General features: G+C 35.3%; 1 protein-coding gene across 1 annotated transcript in view; it reads right to left on the bottom strand.

The window, feature by feature from the left end:
• Positions 1 to 20,923, bottom strand: part of Focad (focadhesin) — a 299,217-nt gene that overhangs the window by 18,296 nt on the left and 259,998 nt on the right. Inside the window, exons 34-35 of the mRNA XM_047524416.1 lie at positions 19,831 to 19,933; positions 17,932 to 18,012 (exon numbers count right to left, since the gene is read on the bottom strand). Coding sequence (XP_047380372.1) covers positions 17,932 to 18,012; positions 19,831 to 19,933 — 184 coding nt within the window. The remainder of the gene's footprint in view (positions 1 to 17,931; positions 18,013 to 19,830; positions 19,934 to 20,923) is intronic.

The raw sequence follows: 20,923 nt of genomic DNA on the forward strand, positions 1-20,923 counted from the left end.
CCACTATGTATGTATATGTGCACACACACACACACACACCACAGAATATTGTTCAGTCTTAGGAAACCCTATCATGCTACAATATGAGTGAACTTAAGCATGTTATGCTAAATGAAATAAACCCGTCACAAAAAGACAAATACTGCGTGATTCTACTTAAACGAGGCATCTATAAAAGTCAAATTCATAGATAAGTAAAGTAAAATTGTGATTGAGGAGAGGGAAGGGGGGATATTGTTCATTCAATGGGTATAATTTTAGTTTTAGATCAAAAAGTTCTGGAGATTAGTTTCACAGCAATGTAAATATACTTAGCGATATAAGCTGTACACTTAAAATGATAAAGAGGGTAAATTTTATGGCTCTTTTACCACAATTTTTAAAAGGAGTTGCATATTCAGAATAAGTTAAAAAAAGAAGCAGAAAGGTTGGTAGAACTGAAAAATGGAGCAGCAGAAGTGGAAGCAGGGTTTTTTGTTTTACTGTTTTTGTTTTTGTCTCCCCTCTTTTTTCCTTCTGGCATTCAAGGCAATCTCTGTCAGACACTAGCTATTCACAAGCTAAAGGAAGAAAGGCTGCAAAGATCACATATGACAAAACATATAGGCTTTAAAAATATAGTTTTTAAAAGTCACTAAGCAAAAATAATTACAGTCCAACGGCAAAACACAACAGTAAACACTGAGGATGGGGAAAAGCTTGACTGAGTTAATACATAATAACATTCAAAATGATGAGTTATCAAAGTTTAGAAGATGAATGGTAGTGATAGTTGCATAATAATATGAATATAATATAATAAAATTGAATACTTAATAAGTATGAACACATATGAATCAAATACCAAAGTCCCAAAATACATAAACACTGATAAAATTGAAGGGAGATAAGAGTTTTACAATAATAGTTGGAAACTTCAAAACACTACTTTTAATAATGTATGGACTGTTCAAATGGAAGATATGGAGGTAGAGGGCCTAACAACCCCTATAAACCAAAGAGATCTAGGAGTCATACAACACTAAACACCATCAGAATACACGTTCGTCTAAAGCATAGATGGCATCTTCTCCCAGACTGATCACATGTCAAACCACAAGTTTCAATAAATTTTAAAAAAATTGAGGTCATAAATGGATTTTCACTAACCTCAATGAACTAAAACTAGAAATCAGTAACATTTCCAGGAAAACTGGAAATGTCACAAATATATAGAAAGTCGAAAATATACTCTTAACAAATAAATAGAAGAAGAAATCACACAAAAGTTAGAAAACACTGTGAGACAAGTGAAAATAAAAACACAAAATAGAAAAACTTATGAGATGCTGCAAAAGCAGTGCTCTGAGGGAGATTTCTAGGGATAAGTGACTATGTTATAAAAAGTAGAAAGAGCTCAAATCAATATCCTAATTTTATACCTCAAAGAACTAGGAAAAGAAGAGCAAATAGACTGAAAGTTAGCACAGAGAAGGAAATAATAAAATTTAGAGTGAAGATAATACAATATAGAACAGAAAAACAACAGAACCAACAAAAAAAAATCAGATCTTCGGAAAGAGCAACAAAACTGATAAACCTCATGATAGATTAAGAAAAGAGAAAGACTAAAAATAAAATAAAAACAGAAATGAAAGTGGAGATATTTCTACTGACCTTATAGAAATAAAAAGCATTATAAGAGAACACCAAGAAAAACTGTATGCTTAAGCGACTCGAGATGGTGGAGTGAGGAAGGCTGCATTTACAGTTGCTTGTGGCTGGGGATTGAAGCAGCAGGTGTACGGCTTCTCGGTGAGGTGGGTACAGTGAGAGACTGAAACTCAATATCAGACAGTGGGAGTTTCTTAGAGACTCCAGAAGTTAAGGTGCTTTGAACAAAGAACAAGAAAGAGTACACTAGAGCCAAGTTACTTGCCGCAGCATCAATGGTTTAAAACCTCAGGGGGGAGAGATGACACACAGAAACGCAATGGACAAATGCAGAGTCTTTTTTCCTTTCTTCCTTTTCTTTGGTGTTTTAGTTGGGCTAATTGATATGTAGATATAAAACATATATGTTTCTTTTTTTTTTCTTCTCATTTTTAGCATTTGGGTAAGTGGTGGGTACCAGGGATTGAACTCAGGGGAACTCAACCGCTGAGTCACATCCCCAGCCCTATTTTGCATTTTATTTAGGGTCTCACTAGATTGTTTAGTGCTTCATTTTTGCTAAGGCTGGTTGTTAACTTGAGATCCTACTGCCTCAGTCTCCTGAGCCTCTGGGATTACAGGTGTGGGCCACAGTGCGTGGCTCATTATTAGCATTTTAAATGATTGTTATTTATCTTGGCTTTTGAGGGTTAGGGTTTCTTGTTGGCTTATTTTGGTTTGGTGTTATTTTTGTTTCTCTTTTTCTCCTTGCATTTCTCTAATAGACAAATTCCCTTGTTCTCTCCCTTTGCTTTGCTTTTTAACATTTTTTTTCTCCTCCTTCATAGCCATCACTTGCTACATTTCTTCTATTTCCTCTCTTATTCACATTTTGAACTTTTTAAACTTTTACCTTCCTATTACATTGTCTTTTCCCTAATGAACTGTGTTTTTGCCACCTTTTAAAACTTGGGTTTTTAAAACTCCTGTCCTCACCATCCATGGTCCTACAGTGGATGGCATGTGACACTTTCTGTTTATTTTATTGCCAGATTTAGTTCATGGCTATTTGCTGTTTTTGCTTTCAGCAATTGTTGATCCCACCACTCTCATTTTTTGTGGTAATTGGTGTTGTAGATGGTACAGTAGGCACCAAGTATTTATTGTAATGCCATATATTGTTTGCTAATGTTGTTTCAATTGTCTGTTTCCTCCTTTTCCCTCAGGTGCTGGGAACCTACAGGGACACTACAAGTTCACAAGGTAGAGATTTGCTGCTGAACGAAACCCAGGCAAGAGACAGTGCACCTTGCTCCACGAACTAACCATCTAGACTTCAGCAATATCTTAACACAAAGAACAGAAAAGACAAAAATGCAAAACTAATGAAGGACATCCACTCTAAAGCAAAGACAGAATTAACACAAGAGGCTGTGGACACTCTACCTATGAAGGGTTCTCAATCTAGATCACTCCTGTGCCCCTTTAGAAAATACAGAGTTGTTAAATGAAGAAGGACAATCTCAGGGCTGTACCCCTAACATCCTGCTGTATGCAATACAAGCTCTTCTACAAGGAGGATCATACTGTTTTGAGACCTATAGGAAAAGTGAAGTCCTCAAGCTCTAACACAATATACACTGTATCAAAATACACAAATCATCATCAAAGAACTAACAGGGAAACTGTACTACAAAACCCATTAGAAATATGCTGAGAAACTCACAATAACCTGATATCTCCGAACACTGGTAAGAGAAGACTGCCCTACAAAGGCTCACATATAAATAAGAGTGGGAGAAAAATGCATCTCAACGGATGTATAATGAATGGGGAAAAACTGAAAGCATTTCCTTTAAAATGCAAAACAAGACAAGGACCTCCAATCTCACCTCTCCTATTCAAAACCATACTAGAAATTCTAGCCAGAAAAAGTAGACAAGGAAATAAAAGGTATTTTTAAAAAGGTGAAGCAGTTAAATTATCAATGTTGGCACATTATGAGATCCTACACTTAGAAGATCCAAAGGCTCCACCAGAAGACTTCTACAGCTAATAAACAAATTCAGCAAATTAATGGGTTACAAAATCAATACTTTTCCTAGATACCAATAATGAATCTGCTGAGAAAGAAATCAGAAAAACAATCTCATTTGTAAGAGCCCCCCCACAAATAATAAAATACCTAAGAATAAATCTAACCAAGGAGGTGAAAGACCTCTACAATGAAAACTATAGAACACTGAAGAAAGAAATTGAAGAAAACACAGGACAACAGAAATACCTTCCATATTCACGCATCAGCAGAATCAGTATTGTTAAAATGGCCATACTACCAAAAACTACATACAGATTCAATGCAATCCCCATCAAAATGACAGTGACATTCTTCACAGAACTAGAAAAAAAATAGTCCTAAAATTCATTTGGAAGAATAAAGACTGAGAATAGTCAAAGCAGTTCTATGCCAAAAAAGCAATGCTACCTGACTACCAAACTACCTGACTTCAAATTATACTACACAGTTATAGAAACAAAAACTTCATGTTACTGTCTTAAAAATGGACACAGACCAAAGGTACAGAAGATGCATAGACAAACCCTTACAGATATAGCCATCTGATCCTCGACAAAGGGACCAAAAACATACATTGGAGAAAAGTCAGCATTCTTAACAAATGGTACTAAGAAAACTGCTTATCTCAATGTACAAGAATGAGACTAGATCCTAAATTATCACCCTTCACAAAAGTCAAGTAAAAATGGAGCAAAGACCCAGGATATAACAGAACCTGTGAAACTCCTAGTAGGGAAAACACATAGAAAAACATATAGATTGTATGTACCTATATGTCAAGACTCCAACATATAGGTACAGGCAATGACTTTCTCAATAGGACCCATAAAGCTCAGGAAATAAGCCAAGAATTAATAAATGGGAAGGTATCAAATAAAAATGCTTCTGCACAGCAAAGGAAACTTAATTAAGAATGTGAAGAAAGAACCTACAGAATGTGAGAGAAATCTTTGTTAGCTGCTCTTCTGACAGAAGATTAATATCCAGAATATATAAAGAACTCAAAAAACTTAATACCAAAAAATAATAATAATAACAAATGGGCAAGTGAACTAAACAGACACTTCCCAAAAAAAGAAACAGAAATACCAATAAATATATTTTTAAATGTTCAACATCGTTAGCAATTAAGGAAATGCAAACAATAAAGATTTCATCTGGGGGCTGGGGATATAGCTCAGTTGGTAGAGTGCCTTGCAAGCACAAAGCCCTGGGTTCAATCCCCAGCACCGCAAAAAAAAAAAAAAAAAAAGATTTCATCTGACTTCAGTTAGAATGGCAGTCATCGAGAATACAAACAACAATGAAGGATGTGGAGAAAAAGGAACACTTACAAACTGTTGATGGGATTGTAAATTAGTATGACCCTTTTGGAAATCAGTGTGGTGGATCCTCAAAAGACAAGCAATGGAAGCACAATATGACTCAGCTATACCACTCCTTGTTATTTATCCTAAAGAATTTAAGTCAGCATCATAGTGATATATACATACCCATGTTTATAGCAGCACAATTCACAACCACCAAACTATGGAACCAGCCTAGGTGTCTATCAATCAGTGAATGGATAAAGAAAATGTGGCTTATATACACAAGAAGAATGAAATGTGGCTTATATACACAAGAAGAATGAAATTAAGAAGAATGAAATTATGTCATTTGTAGGAAAATGGATAGAACTTGAGAACATTATGTTAAGCAAAATAAACCAAACTCAGAATATCAAGGGTTCTCTCATATGTGGAAGCTAGAGAAAAAGGAAAAGAAAGGTGTGTGTGTGGCAGGGGTGGGGGTGGGTCTCATGAGAATGGAAGGGAGAGTAGAAGAGTAGAGGAAAGGGACCAGAGGGAAGGAGAGAGGAGGAAAAAGGAGAAATACTGGGGAATTATATTGGCCAAATAACACTGTTAAATGTGTGCATGTATGAATACGTAGTAATGAATCCCACCGTTACGCACAATTATAATGTATCAATAAAAATACATAAAAAAATAAAAACTATATGCTAACAAACTAGATCATCTAGATTAAGTGCAAAAATTCCTAGAAAAACATAACTACCAAGTGACTCAGAAATAAACAGAAATTATGAACAGACCCATAAGAAATAAGGGTAGCAAATCAGTAATTTAAAAAATTTTCTAACAAAGAAAAGTCCAGGAACAGAAAACTTAATTAGTGAATTCTATCAAACACACAAAGAATTAACACCAATCCTTTTCCATTTTCCAAAAAAAAATACAAGAAAATGGAATACTTTTTAACTTATCCTGTAAGACCAGCATTAAGATGGTAGCAAAGGTGGATGATGATTAAAAAAAGAAGAAAACCAAAGGCAATATTCCTTATAAATATAGATAAAAAATTCTGAAACACTAGCAAACCTAATCCAATAGCATATTAAAAGGATTATACACCATGACAAACAGGATTTATTCCAGGAATTTAAGAGTGGTTTCACATAAGAAATTAACCAATGTAATATACAACATTAATAAAGAAATTTTTAAAACCACATGATAATCTGAATTGATATTGATTTTTTTAAACAGAATCCAGCACCATCACTGGATAAAATTACTCAGAAAGCCAAGAACAGAATGGTTTATCTCAATAAAATATAGGGCAATTATGAAAAAAAAACCCATGGTTAACCTCATGGTGACAGACTGAAAGCTCCTCCTCTGTGATCAGAAGAAGGATGTTCACTGTCACCACTTCATCTTGGATGTTCTAGCTATAACAATTAGGAAAGAAAAAGAAATAAAAGGCATTTGAATTGGAAAGAAAGAAGTAAAACTATGTTTGCTGATGACATGATCCTATACATAGAAAATCCCAGAGAATCTTCTTATTTATTTATTTGTTATGTGGTGTTAAGGATTGAACCCAGTGCCTCACACACGCTAGGAAAGCACTCTACCACTAAGCCACAACCCCAGTTCTCCCAGAGAATCTTTTAAAAAAATATAGAATAAAATAATTTTTAAAAGTTGCAAGGAATGAGATAAAAATTTAAAAAAATGTTTCTATATCCAACAGTGAATAATTGGAAGAAATTAATAAACAATTCTACTTACAATAGCACTCAAAAGAACAAAATACTTCTGAATATATTTAGACAAAGTGAAAGACTTGTAAGACTTGTACAGTGAGAAGCACAAAAGATTGCTGAAGGAGATAAAGGATGACCTAAGCAAATGGAAAAACATTCCATGTTCTTGGTGTATAATACTTATGATTGTTAAGATGACAATACTACTCAGAGTGATCTATAGATTCAATGAAATCCCTACCAAAATCCCAAGAACCTTTCTGGCAGAAATGAAAAACTAATCTTCAAATTATTTAGGAATTGTAGAGGCTCCAAATGACCAAAACAATCTTGAAAAAGAGAAATGTGGAGGATTCACACATACCAATTTCAAAACTTAACTGTAGAGCCACAGTAATCAAAACAAAAATGATACAGGCACATACAGACCAATGAAATGGAATTAAGAGTCTAGAAACAAACCCACACATTACAGCCAATTGATTTTGGACAATGTTGCCAAGACCATTCAATAGAAAACAGAATTGACTCTTCAACAATTGATACTTTAAAAAAATTGATTCCAAGGGCTGGGGATGCTGCTCAGTGGCAGGAGCACTTGCCTGTACTGGGTTCAATCCCCAGTACTGCAAAAATAGAAATAAGCAAACAAACAAAAAGCCAATGGTGCTGAGAAAACTTAGGTATTCATATGCAAAAGAATAATGTTGGCCACCTTACATTACACTGTGTGCAAGAATCAACTCAGAGTTGACTAACAACCTACACATATTAAGTCTAAACCAATTTAAATTCTTAGGAAAAAAAAATAGGAGTAAATCTTTGGCTTTGGATTTGGTTAATGTGTTCTTAGTATGACAGCAAATACATGAGCAACAGAAAAAAAATAGATAAATTCAACTGTCAAAGTTAAAAACTTTGTGCACAGAATTAAGAAAGTGAAAAGATAACCTAAAGAATAGAAGAATTTGCAAATCATAGATATGGGTCTTGTATCCAAAATACACCAAGAACTCTCACAAATCAATGATAAGAAAACAACCTAACTTTTTAAAAATGAGCCAAGGTTTTAAAGAAAAGTTTCCAAAGCAAGTACACAAATGACGGACAAAGATATGAGAAGATGTTCAACATCATTAGTTATTAGGGAAATGCAAATCAAAGTCTCACGAGATACCACTGCACATCCAATCAGATGGCAATCATAATAACAAATGGAAAACAGTTGGCAAGCCTGTGAAGAAAATGTAAGTGTCACATATTGTTGATGGGAACGTGAATGGTGCAGCCACTGTGAAGAAAGTTTGGCAGCTTCTCAAAAAGTTAAACAGAATCCCCATATGATCCAGCTCTTCTCCTCCTCGATATATATACCCAAAAGAATTAAAAACAGGTGTTCAAACTCTTGTACACACTCTTCATAGCAGCACTACCTGGAACAGCCAAAAGGTAGAAACAACCCAATGTCTACTGACTGATGAATAGATAAAATGTGGCATGTCCATGCAATAGGTTATTATTCAGCTACGAAAAGGAACGAGGTAGATACCTGCTACAACTGAAAGAAGCCAGTCACAAAAGGCCACATATTATGTGATTCCATTCAAATGCAATATTCAGCAAAGGCAAATCCATAGAGGCAAAAAGCAGATTATCAGTTGCTGAGGGCTGAGGGGAATGACAAAGGAGGAACTACTGTTCAATACATTCAAAGTTTCCTTTTGGGGTGATGAAAACATTCTAGAAGCTGAGACACTGTGAACTCATTAAATACCACTGAATGTATACTTTAAAATGGTTAAAATGGTAGATTTTTTGTGATGCATATAAGAAGTAGAGGAAGGCATGAAGCAGTCTTTAGAAAGAAATGTAGAAAATCTAAGAGAAATTGATACCATGTATGCCCTGAAAGAGAAAATAAAAGAAAAAAGGAAGGAAGGAAGGAAGGAAGGAAGGAAGGAAGAAAGGAAGGAAGGAAGGAAGGGAGGGAGGGAGGGAGGGAGGGAAAGAGAGAGAGAGAGAAGAAAAGAAATGAAACTGAATTTCTGGGAGTCCTAGGAATCCTTGCAGTAAATACCTTTACATTTGAGTTCATTTAAGTCAGTCATTATTTTCTGCAATAAAAAGTACCCTGACACCTTTATACTATCTAGGTATTATATTAGCCCCACCACTCCACTGAAACTGCCCTGGTTAAGATTTCTATTGGCCATCTAAATGCCAGATTTCAGAGCATTTTTAAGTCTTTTTTTCCCATTATTTTCCACCTGAAAGTGCATCATGTCCTCAATCTTGAAATAATTGCTTCCCTAAACTTCTGTATTCTTCTATGGATTCTCATTGCTTGAGCTCATCTATGCTGAGTTTCAAATACTACTTATGTATTGACAATCATAAATCCTTACTTCTACTTCAAGTCTTTCCCCCGTGTTTTAGAGAAAAAAAAATCGTCTCAAAATCGGCACTTCTCTCCGCCTAGTCAACCCCTCCACTACCTCCTGAACTTTGGCCCTTTCCTGTCAACGTAGGATGTTAAAACTAGCAGTGTGCCTTCGCTGTTTGCCACCAACACCCTTTAGCTTTTTAAAAATACTGAATCTCAAGGCTCCTGCACTCTTCTATACTGTGCTCCCACTAACTCAAGCTTTCTCTCTTTTTTTGAGATGTAATACTGGGAGCTCAGGAAATATTATCAGAGAGTTAATCAATATAATTTCAAGAATTCCTGACAAAGAAGGTAGTGCATTTATATTAACCCATTCAAACGTTTACTGAGCATCTATTAGGTATCAAGTACTGTTCCCAACAATGGTGACAGACCTGAACAAGACAGAGGGTTTCTATTCTCATGGAGCTTCTACTCTACTGAGAGGATCAACAGAAAAGGAAGAAAGAAAGAAAAAAAAAAAAAAAGGCAAAATTGGTGTGGTCAATTCTGTGGTAAAAATAAGAGATAGGAGCTAACAGTTTGGATATTCATATAATTTTATACTGATGGCACATTTGTGGCAAGTGTCTCTATACAATGTTGGCTACAAATTGGAGCCAACGTTTGGTTTCTCACAACAAAAACACAAAAATTAATTTGCTTTTTAAGTGTCCTTTTGATACATGATACATGAAAATGGCCTGATAAAGTCATGGACATTACAGTAAATATGTGCATGTAATAACATTTGTCTCCTATTAAGGAAATTTATACAATTCTGAGTTGGAAATAGATATTTTATAAACAGATTTCTATTTAGAAACTTTTTTAGATTGAATGCTTTCAAAATTACATAAAATTTTATCCTAGATCCTTGACAGAATTTACTACAGAAAATTTTGCAGTTTCCAGAGGACCTAGGGAGCCAGGAAAAAGCATCCAGTCCACATCCGTCCTCTACACTAGGACCCTGTGTGAAATAGGACCATTTTTCAGATGTTTTATTGCTCAGACAATGTGTTCTCCTCTGACAGGACAATGGAACTTTTGCCAATGACAGCACTTTACTATACACTTTACGTGTTGCTTCTATATTTGCTAGAATTGACCTGATATACAAGCAAGTGTCAGAAACAAGGAGAACTTGTAAAATGGAGAATAGGTTTGAAAATCATGTCAGTCCATAATGCAGTAAATCTTCTACATTTAAAAGGGCAGAGAATCAGTTTCAAGGAGCATAACTAGAATCACACAAAAATTTCCACTATATTTGCAGAGAACTGATTCTGACATTAACTGGAATGAAGGGAACTATGGTAACTGTTAGACTAGAGAAGATATTTGGCAGTTCCATAAATTTGGGAGGGAGGGGTTATAGAAAGAGAGTCCCAAAGTCCATGGAGAAAAGATCACTGGCATGGGACAAAAAGACTCCAAATCTAAACAACAGGAATGATCAGTTCCTGTTTTGCTGCTTTGCCTTTCAAACAAGTGTCTTAGATAAGAAGAAATACTGTAATGCTTTATGAACAATAGATCTGAAACTGAGAATGCCTAGGGGTACTTGTTAAAAAGATCCAGATGTTTTGAAATCTAAATACAAAGTTGCTTTAAATCTCTCATCCATTTGACAGCTTCAAAGTTATAAATGGCATATCCAAACATAATGCATTACAACAGGACCCATTATCACACATACTTTGGCTACTCGGAGGATCAGATCTCAATGCCACAATGCACATGTGTTACTAGTTCAGGAAGACTCTGGCAACAAGCAGGCTAACAGCCGGGGTGTGTATTTTTTCTGTCTCCTGCACATCACTTGTATGGTACGGACATGTCTTTACTTTCTCTATCTTCAGTGTTGCTAGAGACAACTTAGCTGAGAATTATTTTAAGTACACACACAAACACACAAACATGTGCATATCAGTATTTGAATACTTTTATAAGCCAGGTAGTCTAACTATTTAGGATAAAACACAGATGTTCCTCCTGTCCATTGAGGAAATTACAGTCTAATGAGGAAGACTTTAAACAAAGAATTGAACAATTATGTGAATAATGACATGTATGTGAAGTACTATGAAAGATACATAGGAATGCATCACATATGAAATCTAACATAACTAAGAACATCGGAGAAGGCTCTATCTTCTTCCACCAAAAAAGATGTTTAAATCAAGATGGAAACAATGAGGAAGGCTTTACTAGACAAAGTAGAAAACACAGACAGAGATAATTATAGCAAGGCACATTTGTGGGAACTACGAGATGCTTTGACCTCTACCGGAAACTACCCTACCATCAGGATGGTTACTGAAAATAATTGATGATTCCAAAACATCAGTCAGATACTAAAAGTTGGTAGGATATTTTCTTAAAAGCAACATTCAGAGTTCCCAGGAACAAAAACATCCCAGGCTCTTTAGCACCAGGTAGACCACCAAGTCAAGGGTGCAGGGGGAGAGGGTACCCAGAGAAGATGAGAACCTGAGTGAGAAAGGAGGTGTAGCAGGACTGTGGCCCAGCGGGGACAGGGAACGGGGTACACACAAGATTGAGTGAATGAGTAGATACATTATTAATAAGGGGAGCCAGGTGTCTTACTGAGAGAGGAAGGAATTAGAATATGAAAATAGAGAAAGGTAGAATGAACTCTGGTGGTGTTGAATTGGAACTGCAGATATCAGTGTGAACTCATGGTGATAATTGAGATAGATACAAATAGATATATAGGAAATAAACACAGATATAAAAGAGAGAGCAAACATATTTTCTAGTTCTATCCACTGAGCAGGCCAGAAAGCTGTGATATTTTCCCAGTAGCAATGAGACACTCTACCCAGATCTTAGTTTCTAAATACCATTCTCTGCTAGAAGGAACCTGGGCTGTTTAGTTGTTACAGGGCTGAAGATAGTACTAGATAAGCCTAGAACAACTTCTTGGGTCATAAAGCAATAAAGAACTCAGAGAAGCACAGGTTTATGTCGAAAAGACACAAGAGTCACTTGAAGAAGCGCTTACTGATCAAATCTGGGACAATCTGAAGATCAAAATAATAAAGACAACTGAATAATACATAAATAAAATTTGAAATGAAGAGCTCATACTAATGAAACGGAAGGGAGCGGGGGGAAGATAGGAGGAGAGGGAAAGAAGGCCTCCTTAAAACAGAATGCCTACTAAAATAATATACATAGAATGATGGAAATTTAAAAATCACCTTTTGGCAACTATCATACTAGTAATTCAGGCAAGATACATTAAAGACATCAAAACTAATGGGTGAAAATAGGATATTTAAAATTTTTTTATTAATGATAAAGAAAATAGTAACGTCATATGGAGAAACCTGGGAGACATCACCTTATCATGTGGTCAGTAGAGGGAGATGGATACCATGTGTCAGCTGATGGGATGCCATCAGGAAATCTGAATTTCATTTCTGTGATGTTCCTGCTAAAAATGAGTGACCTGACTCCAATATGAGAAACATCAGGTAAATCCAAATTAAAGAGCATTCTATAAAATAACTGGTTTCTAATCTTAAAACATGTTAAAGTCATGAAAGTTAGGAACAGTTCCAGATTGAAGAAGATGGAAGAGACGTGATGAGTAAGTGCACAGCTACCTTCTGGATCAGATCTTTTTCTAGTAAAGATGTCAGTGGGGTCATCAGTGAAACTTGAGGAAGGGCACTGGGTGAAGGGATATGGGAGTTCTTCCTTACAGCCAGAAGAATGTTTACAACTTTACTGTAAATTTTTGCAACTCTTCTGTAAGTTTGACATTACCTCAAAATTAAAAATTAAAACATACCAAGTTTTAAAAAGAAATGCTAAAACTTAATTATACAAATCTCTTGAACAGTAAATATATGCAAAAATGTTCATCCCTTCTGACAATGAAATGCAAATAAAAGCAGTCTGACTCATTTTTTGGCTTATCTATTTGTTTTGCTTTGTAATATGATATTATAACTAGAAGGGGTTTATTCTTTATTTGTTTACTAAGTAGTATTATATAAAGTGACTCATAACCCTTACAAAACTCCATAAAGAAGATTCAATTATTTTTTCCATTTTGCAAAAGCAACCAAGGCTTAAGGTCTTAGGAGGCACCTAAATTACAGAGCCAGCAAGCAGTGGAAATGGGAGGTGAACTCAGGCAGCCTGGCTCCCATGCTTTTAACCTCTATGATACAGTGCTCTGCAGAGTCATAAAGACTGAGGAACTGAAAACTGGCACAATCTTTCTGAACAGCAAAGAGGCCATGCCATTCTCCTAGTCACCACAGCATCAGACTCTTGTCCACTAATAAACAGCTGAGAATTTATCCTAAGGAAAGCTACTGCAGATGAGAGACAGCTACATGCATAAAGATATTCACTATGATGGAAAATTTTAATGACCAATAGAGTAATGATTAAGTTAATTAGGATTCACCAACTTGATAAAATATTCTACATTTTAAAATGATTAACTATTGAGAAACATGAGAAATGGGAAAGTGTTTAGAATATTAGGTTAAAAAATACAAATACACATATACGTATGGAAATGTGTAAAACGTATATGTATAAAAGCATCAATTTAAAAAGTAACATTTAAAATTGGTAATATTTATAGAGTCACGGGATAATCAGTGACTTTTCCTTACCACACATTTTAATGTTTACAACAAATATAAAAATAGGCAGCACAGTGGTGCATGCCTGTAATCCCAGCAGCTTGGAGGGCTGAGGCAAGAGGATCACCAGTTCAAAGTCAGCCTCAGCAATTTAGCAAGGCCCTAAGCAACTCAGCAATACCCTGTCTCTAAATATTGAAAGAAGGTCTGGGGATGTGGCTCAGTGGTAAAGGACCCCTGGGTTTAATCTCTTGTACCAAAAAAAAAAAAAAAAAGATAAAAATGATAAAAATAAAACCCATAGAAAACATCTCTATTGACAAATGTTTAGAAACTGCTGCTATAGAATTTTCATACTTCCTCCAGGCCTCTTTTTATGTGAAAAGTCATTAAATTTTTAAAAATCATATAAAATAATTTTACAAATATAATACCTACATACATCTAGGACATATAATGCTGTATATATAGTTGCTGTCTCTGGGTGTTGCTACTACAGGAAGTTCTTTTTCTTTTATAAATTTAATTTTATTTGTTCTTTTTAGTTATACATGACAGTATATTTTGACATATTTATACAAACATGAAGTATGTCTTATTCTAATTAAGATTCCAGTTTGTAGATATACATGATGTGGAAATTCACTGTGGTGTATTCATATATGTGCATAGGAAACTCATGTTAGATTCATTCCACTGTCATTCCTATTCCTTTCTCCCTTCCCTTCCCTGCATTCCGCTTTGTCTTCTTTATATCATTTTTAAACATAGTATTTTACACCTGTACTCATTTCTCATGTTATTTTTAAACAGTTGTAAAGGTAAAATATTACTAAGTCAAAATATTTTTAAATTATACATAGTCTCGGCAACCAACTCCATATTTTCATCAAAAAGTTGACCACTTTATCATATGATTCTATACTCAGTTCATTAAATCTGTTCCTTTGGCTAGATTCCTAATCAACAATTATTTCATGCTTAAAATCCAAAAACGACTGAGAACATATCCCCTGATAATTTGTGCACAAGCCTAATACTTATATACACAGATCACTGACCAATCAATTCATATTACGAAGGAAATGCCATTCATAAGAACTGTATCACATAGATTTTAAAATACTTTTCTCAGATAAGACTTCTTACTGTGAACTTAAGAGCCTAATAGAAAAATACAAGCTTAGAAAGTATTAGTCACATTACCCAGTAATAGAATGATAACAAAAATAATCCTATTATGTAGAAATACCTAATGTTAGCATTAGAAAGAGATTAATACCTTTACTAAATACTTTAAATACGTCTTAAATATTCTGTAAAAGAGGCAGATAAACTCTTAATGAAATCTAAATGTGCTAGAAGATTGAGAAAACAAAGATTAGAAATAAAGAATAAATGAGTAGAAAAGAAAGAAAAAATCATAAGAATCAAAAATTTAGATGGATTTATCAGAAGGGATAATTCATGACAGGAGAAATTCGATTATGAACAAAGATTTTAAATTTAGCATAATGAAGAAATGTCCAGAGAAAAGAGAATGACCACAAACGGTAAGGAAGCATCTGATAAGAGGAGGCCAGGGCCATCAGGGAAGTACAGGATTGTCACACGGTACACAAAAAGCAATTACATTCAAAGCCATGAACTGAAACCTTTAGAAACTGAATGAAGTTTATTGACTTGGTATGGTTTTAAACTGTCCAGCTCTGTGAAGGAATGGATGCCATGAGCATCCTGTGTGTCCTATCACATCAGTATAAAGTGAGTATCCCAAGTGAGGAAAGTCCTGAGCCTCAGCAAACTGATTAATATGTGTGCTATCTCAAATTTGATTGGCCGGGATGAAACTCACAATGATCAATCTCATCTAGGTGTAAGTGTGGCTCCGAGACAACCCATCGCTTTTCCTCTCGTGAGTTAATGTCACAAAGAGCATACTAAGGCAGTGAAACCAAACCATCCCTGAAGTTTACTACCTTCAGCCTACACCAAGCATGGTTTTTATTCTCTAAAACCATTTCTTCCTCAAATGAGTTCACCAAAGTTGTCATCCTTCCTACCAGCAGCCCCACTGGGCTCTGGTGAGTGACATCCAGACATTTAAACTCAAAAGCTGCTTCAGAAGGGAGTTATTAAAATTCAAATGAGCTGGACATATTGAAGAAGAAAACACTCGTTTGCATGCACACCTCCGCTTTTGGCCATCCCATTTAGTCCCATAGAGCAGGGTCTGGTTTTGTTTTTGTAAATGGGCTTCGGAGGCGGAGGTCAGCCTCCCACGGCCCCCACTCCTCTGGGGTCATCATTAGTAATGTGTAAGGCTGAATAGATTTCTCTCTGAATCTAGTCAGCAAACCTGACAAGAAGGCAGCCCTCTCCCACAACCTGAAAATGCCAAAAAATCCAATTGGTAATATGGCATTTTTTTAATACTTCATTTATCAGTTTTTAAAATAGCTTTCAGCGAGACTGCACATCACAACACCAATTCAGTCACAACCTGATTTTTAAGTCTTAGAGCAGAACAGTTCCTGCTGTGCCATGACTGCATAATCATAAAAATATTACATTTAACCAAGAGTTCCCCAGAAGATTCAGAGAAAATTCATTGCTGCCAAGAAATACAGATCTGGGGACTCAAAATGGCATTTTATTTACTCGAACAGAAAAAGAATCTTTCATTTGACCCAGGAGTTTTGATTTATTTCTCACAGAAATATCTCACATTACCATCATTTTAAAATTTTATAACAAAGAGCAACTTAATAAAAATATAGCAAAAATATATTGTGCTGGTATTATTCTGGCCAAGAAAATTTTAGGTGCTCATTTAGTAAGAATTCAATTTCTTACTTATGAAGATATCTTTATGATATCTACTTTAAGTAGACTTGATTCATGGCAATATAATCAATAAAATAATTTGTACATTATATGTAGCATACAATGCTTATAAACATGTGTCATGTACAACAATGACATATGTCAATTTTTATTAAGGATAATTAAAAGCAAATAATGCTAACTCACAATAATAGGACAATATCACATATACTAGAACTCCAGAAACTAAAGGAATGTGTCTCCAGGCTATGGTGATTATTCATAATCTGGAAGCTCCAGGATTACTGTACTCAGTGGGAAATCAGACAAGGTAACCTTTAAATTCCTTTCCAATGGTGAGATTTTATTCTTCCATGACCTTCATTAATCAAACTGTTTCCTCCAGATTTCTTCTAGTTTTTTATTTTGATGTGTTTAAAAACATTTTTATTTCCATAATCATAATAATCTTGCTACAATACAGGGACTCATTTTGCCTAACCAAGAAAGCATAAACTAGCAAACATGAGTGAGGTATAGTACATTAATGAAGCTGGTGCCTGGGCCATGACATGTTCAGTTCTAACCCACATTTTCCTTACAGCTTCAAAAAAGTGTATGTGTATCACTAAAGAGCACGTATTCGATAACTCACATGGAGCACGTATTCAATAACTCACATGGAACACGTATTCGATAACTCACATAGCATTGCTCTGGCTCTAGTTAAAGCAGGGCATTAAATCTCCATTTTCAAATGACTTGTGTGCTAATGTAGGTGGCTGCAACATGGAATCACAAAGGACAAATGTGTACTGAGCAAAAGAACACAAACTAAAAATAGGATCTAGAGCCAGTGACTCCAACACAAGTGATCATACAGTGATCATACAAGGTGCAGGGACAAGACTGACTTCCCAGACAGTTCTGGAATCCAAACTGCACCAGGTGTTTTCTTTTCTTAGATCACAATCACTTGAAATTGACAGGAAAAGTAATATGTATCTTTTGAAACGGTCCAATAGAAGATTAAGATTTTCACAGAGCCATTCAAGATTGCAGACAGTGATTTGAAGAGACTATAAAGTGTGTACATTTATGGAACAATTACTGTAGTTTTTGCCTCTTTCTTATCTCTATTAGAAAGATGGTTTGGCAGAAGAAAACACTACCCCCTTCAGATTTGTACTGTTTTAATTCCATAGAGGCATGATTAGGGCACACAAACCTACTTAACATGTAGAAAGAATGACAAAATTCAAGATATGTGCTCACTTGCCTTTTTTTCCTCCTGTAATGAAGAAGCCAATGGCTGCTCTAATAAAACTGCTTTCAGGCAAATAGCTATAGTCAGTAGGAACTGTGGAGACAGAAAATGATCAAATTAACCAGTGAACTTGGCAGGACTAATGAAGGAGAGATAATGATCTCATGCTGCCATATCAACCTAGAGACAAAGCGGAGATGTTTATGCCATTAATCTCAGCACAATACTCTGTGGCTGCAACTAATTCTATTAGATTAAGTGACTGGCCTTGAAGTAATCACTTAAGCTATACAGGCAAATCTAAAATGGTGGCAAACCTAGCAGAGGCTGAAAAAAAATCAGAGGATGAACATTTGACTGAAGTGGTTTTTAAAAATCCTTTTTACAATGTTACATCGGTGAGTCCCAATCCAGTGACTCCTCAGGATCAGCAAGGAGTCGGCTGGACTTCTAGGCTTAGAACACTATGCTAGGGGCCACTTCAGGACATGCAGAATCAGATATGAACCTTGGAAATTCAACAACCAGTATAAACAGCACCAGTCTCTTACCTAAGACAGAGACCTTTAAGTGACCAACATGTACAAATAGGCAGGTGTAGCTGCTGACCTGGAACAGGGAGGCAGTGACATTTATACTAGTTGAGTCCTGAGAGTCTCCTAAATCCTTTTCCTCCCAGTCCCCCATAACTGTTTCATGAGATGGTTTTTACTGCAATAAATGGCTCAGTTGGAAAATTCCATCAGGAACAAGTAGCTGTATTTTTCCAGACCAGTCATCTTGTTCAGAAGATCCTGGGTATAAGATGATTCACTATGACCTGAGTTGAGTATATGTGGGCCAGACCAAGCAGCCCATAATAGGACAATTAAAAGCCTACATAAAAATCAAAGGCCTGACATAAATATGGTATCTAACCAGGATACCGAGTAAGATTCTGAAAACTAGCAATACCAAGGGTTTCCAGCATGACTGTTTTCTTTATCATCTTCCCATTTTAATATGCCAACTTCCCACTCTCTAAAGTTAATTATGTTGGGAAAGCTGTGCACCAATGTCCTAATCCTGTAGCTACAGAATAACAGAAGGGAGAAAGTAGTAATCACAATAGCCTATGCTTATGGTAATACTATCAGCAGACTATCTTTCAGGGAAAAGTGAAATAAGTTTTAATGATGAATCTTTGGTACCTAAACCTTTCTGACCTGGGTTCAAGATAGCCCATGGATCCAAATTCTACATAGAGCAAAGAGCAGATGTATTAACAGTGATGCCTTCCCCAGAAAATCTCAAGTACAAACGTAAATTAAGTATGTGGAGGTTATAAATATTTTTATTACTTTTGTAAAAAAAGCTACAAATAAAAAAGGCTTTGTTAAGACCAAGGATTTCAGTTCCAAGACCATCAAGGTGCACATCTTTAAATGTACTTATCCCATTATTTTTATAAAACCAGGATCCAGAAAAACTCCAGTCATACATAAGGAGACTTTTAATGAAACGTAATACCATTACATCTAGTAAAATAAAAATAGTCTATTTTGAGCTTCACTGGCCTGCCTCCTCATTTCTGCATTTGTCACTCAACTAACTCTATATGTAAATCACATAATCTTCCTGAGTCTTAGATTCTACATTTGTAAAATATGGGAGTTAGACTGAATGTCTACACTATAAGAGAGGCAAAGAGGAGTGAAGAAACATGGGATTTGGAGAGCAACTACAACTTCCTACCACATGACCCACGGCAAATCAGATAGCCTCTCCACACCCATCTCACTCTGACAAAAAACAGAGATGGTCATACCCACCACTAAGAGTTAATGTGAAGATTAGTGCTCTTAACAAAATACAGAGGCTGAATCAGCAATTACTTCTTTCAGCTCAAGTGTTTTAGGACCTTAATCTTACCAGAGGTTCTGCTTTGATTTGAGGACAGAGTAGAGAGATGTAGATGTCCTAGAAGCCAGATTGCATTTGACTGAAGTCCAATCGCCCCAGAGACACTGGTGACCTAGAGATGAAAATATAACAGTTCAATAATGGGCAAGATCCAAGCTCCATTCAATAAGTCCATCTATAGAAAGTCGCTAATCTTTTATGAGGTAATATCTTGGCCAGTAAGTAGAAGTTCTATGACAAAATAAGATTTCATGTGTCTTGAACACTAAACCACTAAACCTAAGTTACAGAGGTGCTCAACAAGTGGTTGCTGAATTACTGAATGAATCAATTAACTCGTTGATTAATCAATCATGACAGAAAGTACTAATGGTTTTTTTCCCAGGTTCCACTGAGTTAGCCTGGTCTCAAAGGAATATTAAGAAAATAGTGAAAGAAAATTTAAAATGTAGAAAAGAAGGAAAAGTTGCTTAAAATGAACATACTTCTAAAACTAGAAGGAGATAATATTTTGTTCTCTTCTTTAAATAATGTCCTATGCTACATCATTCAAAACAAGTATTTTTAAAATAATAGCTTAAAATGTGAGACTTTACCCCAACAATAGATTTTTTTCTCCCAAGTTATAGCAACTTGTTTCTGAATTCTTTTTTGAGCTTATTCATATTCATGTATGCAAAAGAGTTTTTAAGTCCTGAGATTTATGTTTGCTTTTAAAAAGCATGAATTACTAAAACTCTTTTATGTGGTAGATATTATAATTGGCCATATTTCATAAGAATGAAAACAAATATGCTAAATGAAAATAAAAAAATATAAAGTTCTATATAAAGAAAGACTACCAACTATGCAAACAAAGTAAGAATGCTTAAAGAAAAATATGGTCAAATATTAGCAGCAGCTGCTTCAGGTTTGAAGGAACACCGGTGATTTTTTTTTAAGCTTCTTTCATTCAATAGCTTTGAATTTTATGCAATAGTCATTTTTTAAAAATAAAAATCATAAAGGATAAAAACATTTCTTAGCAGAGGAATAAGTTCATTGTCATTGTTATAATGACAATAATTTACCCAAATATTTTATCAGTGTTCTCTGAATTAGT

Source organism: Sciurus carolinensis, chromosome 14, assembly GCF_902686445.1.
Source record: "Sciurus carolinensis chromosome 14, mSciCar1.2, whole genome shotgun sequence".
Taxonomy (NCBI): Eukaryota; Metazoa; Chordata; class Mammalia; order Rodentia; family Sciuridae; genus Sciurus; species Sciurus carolinensis.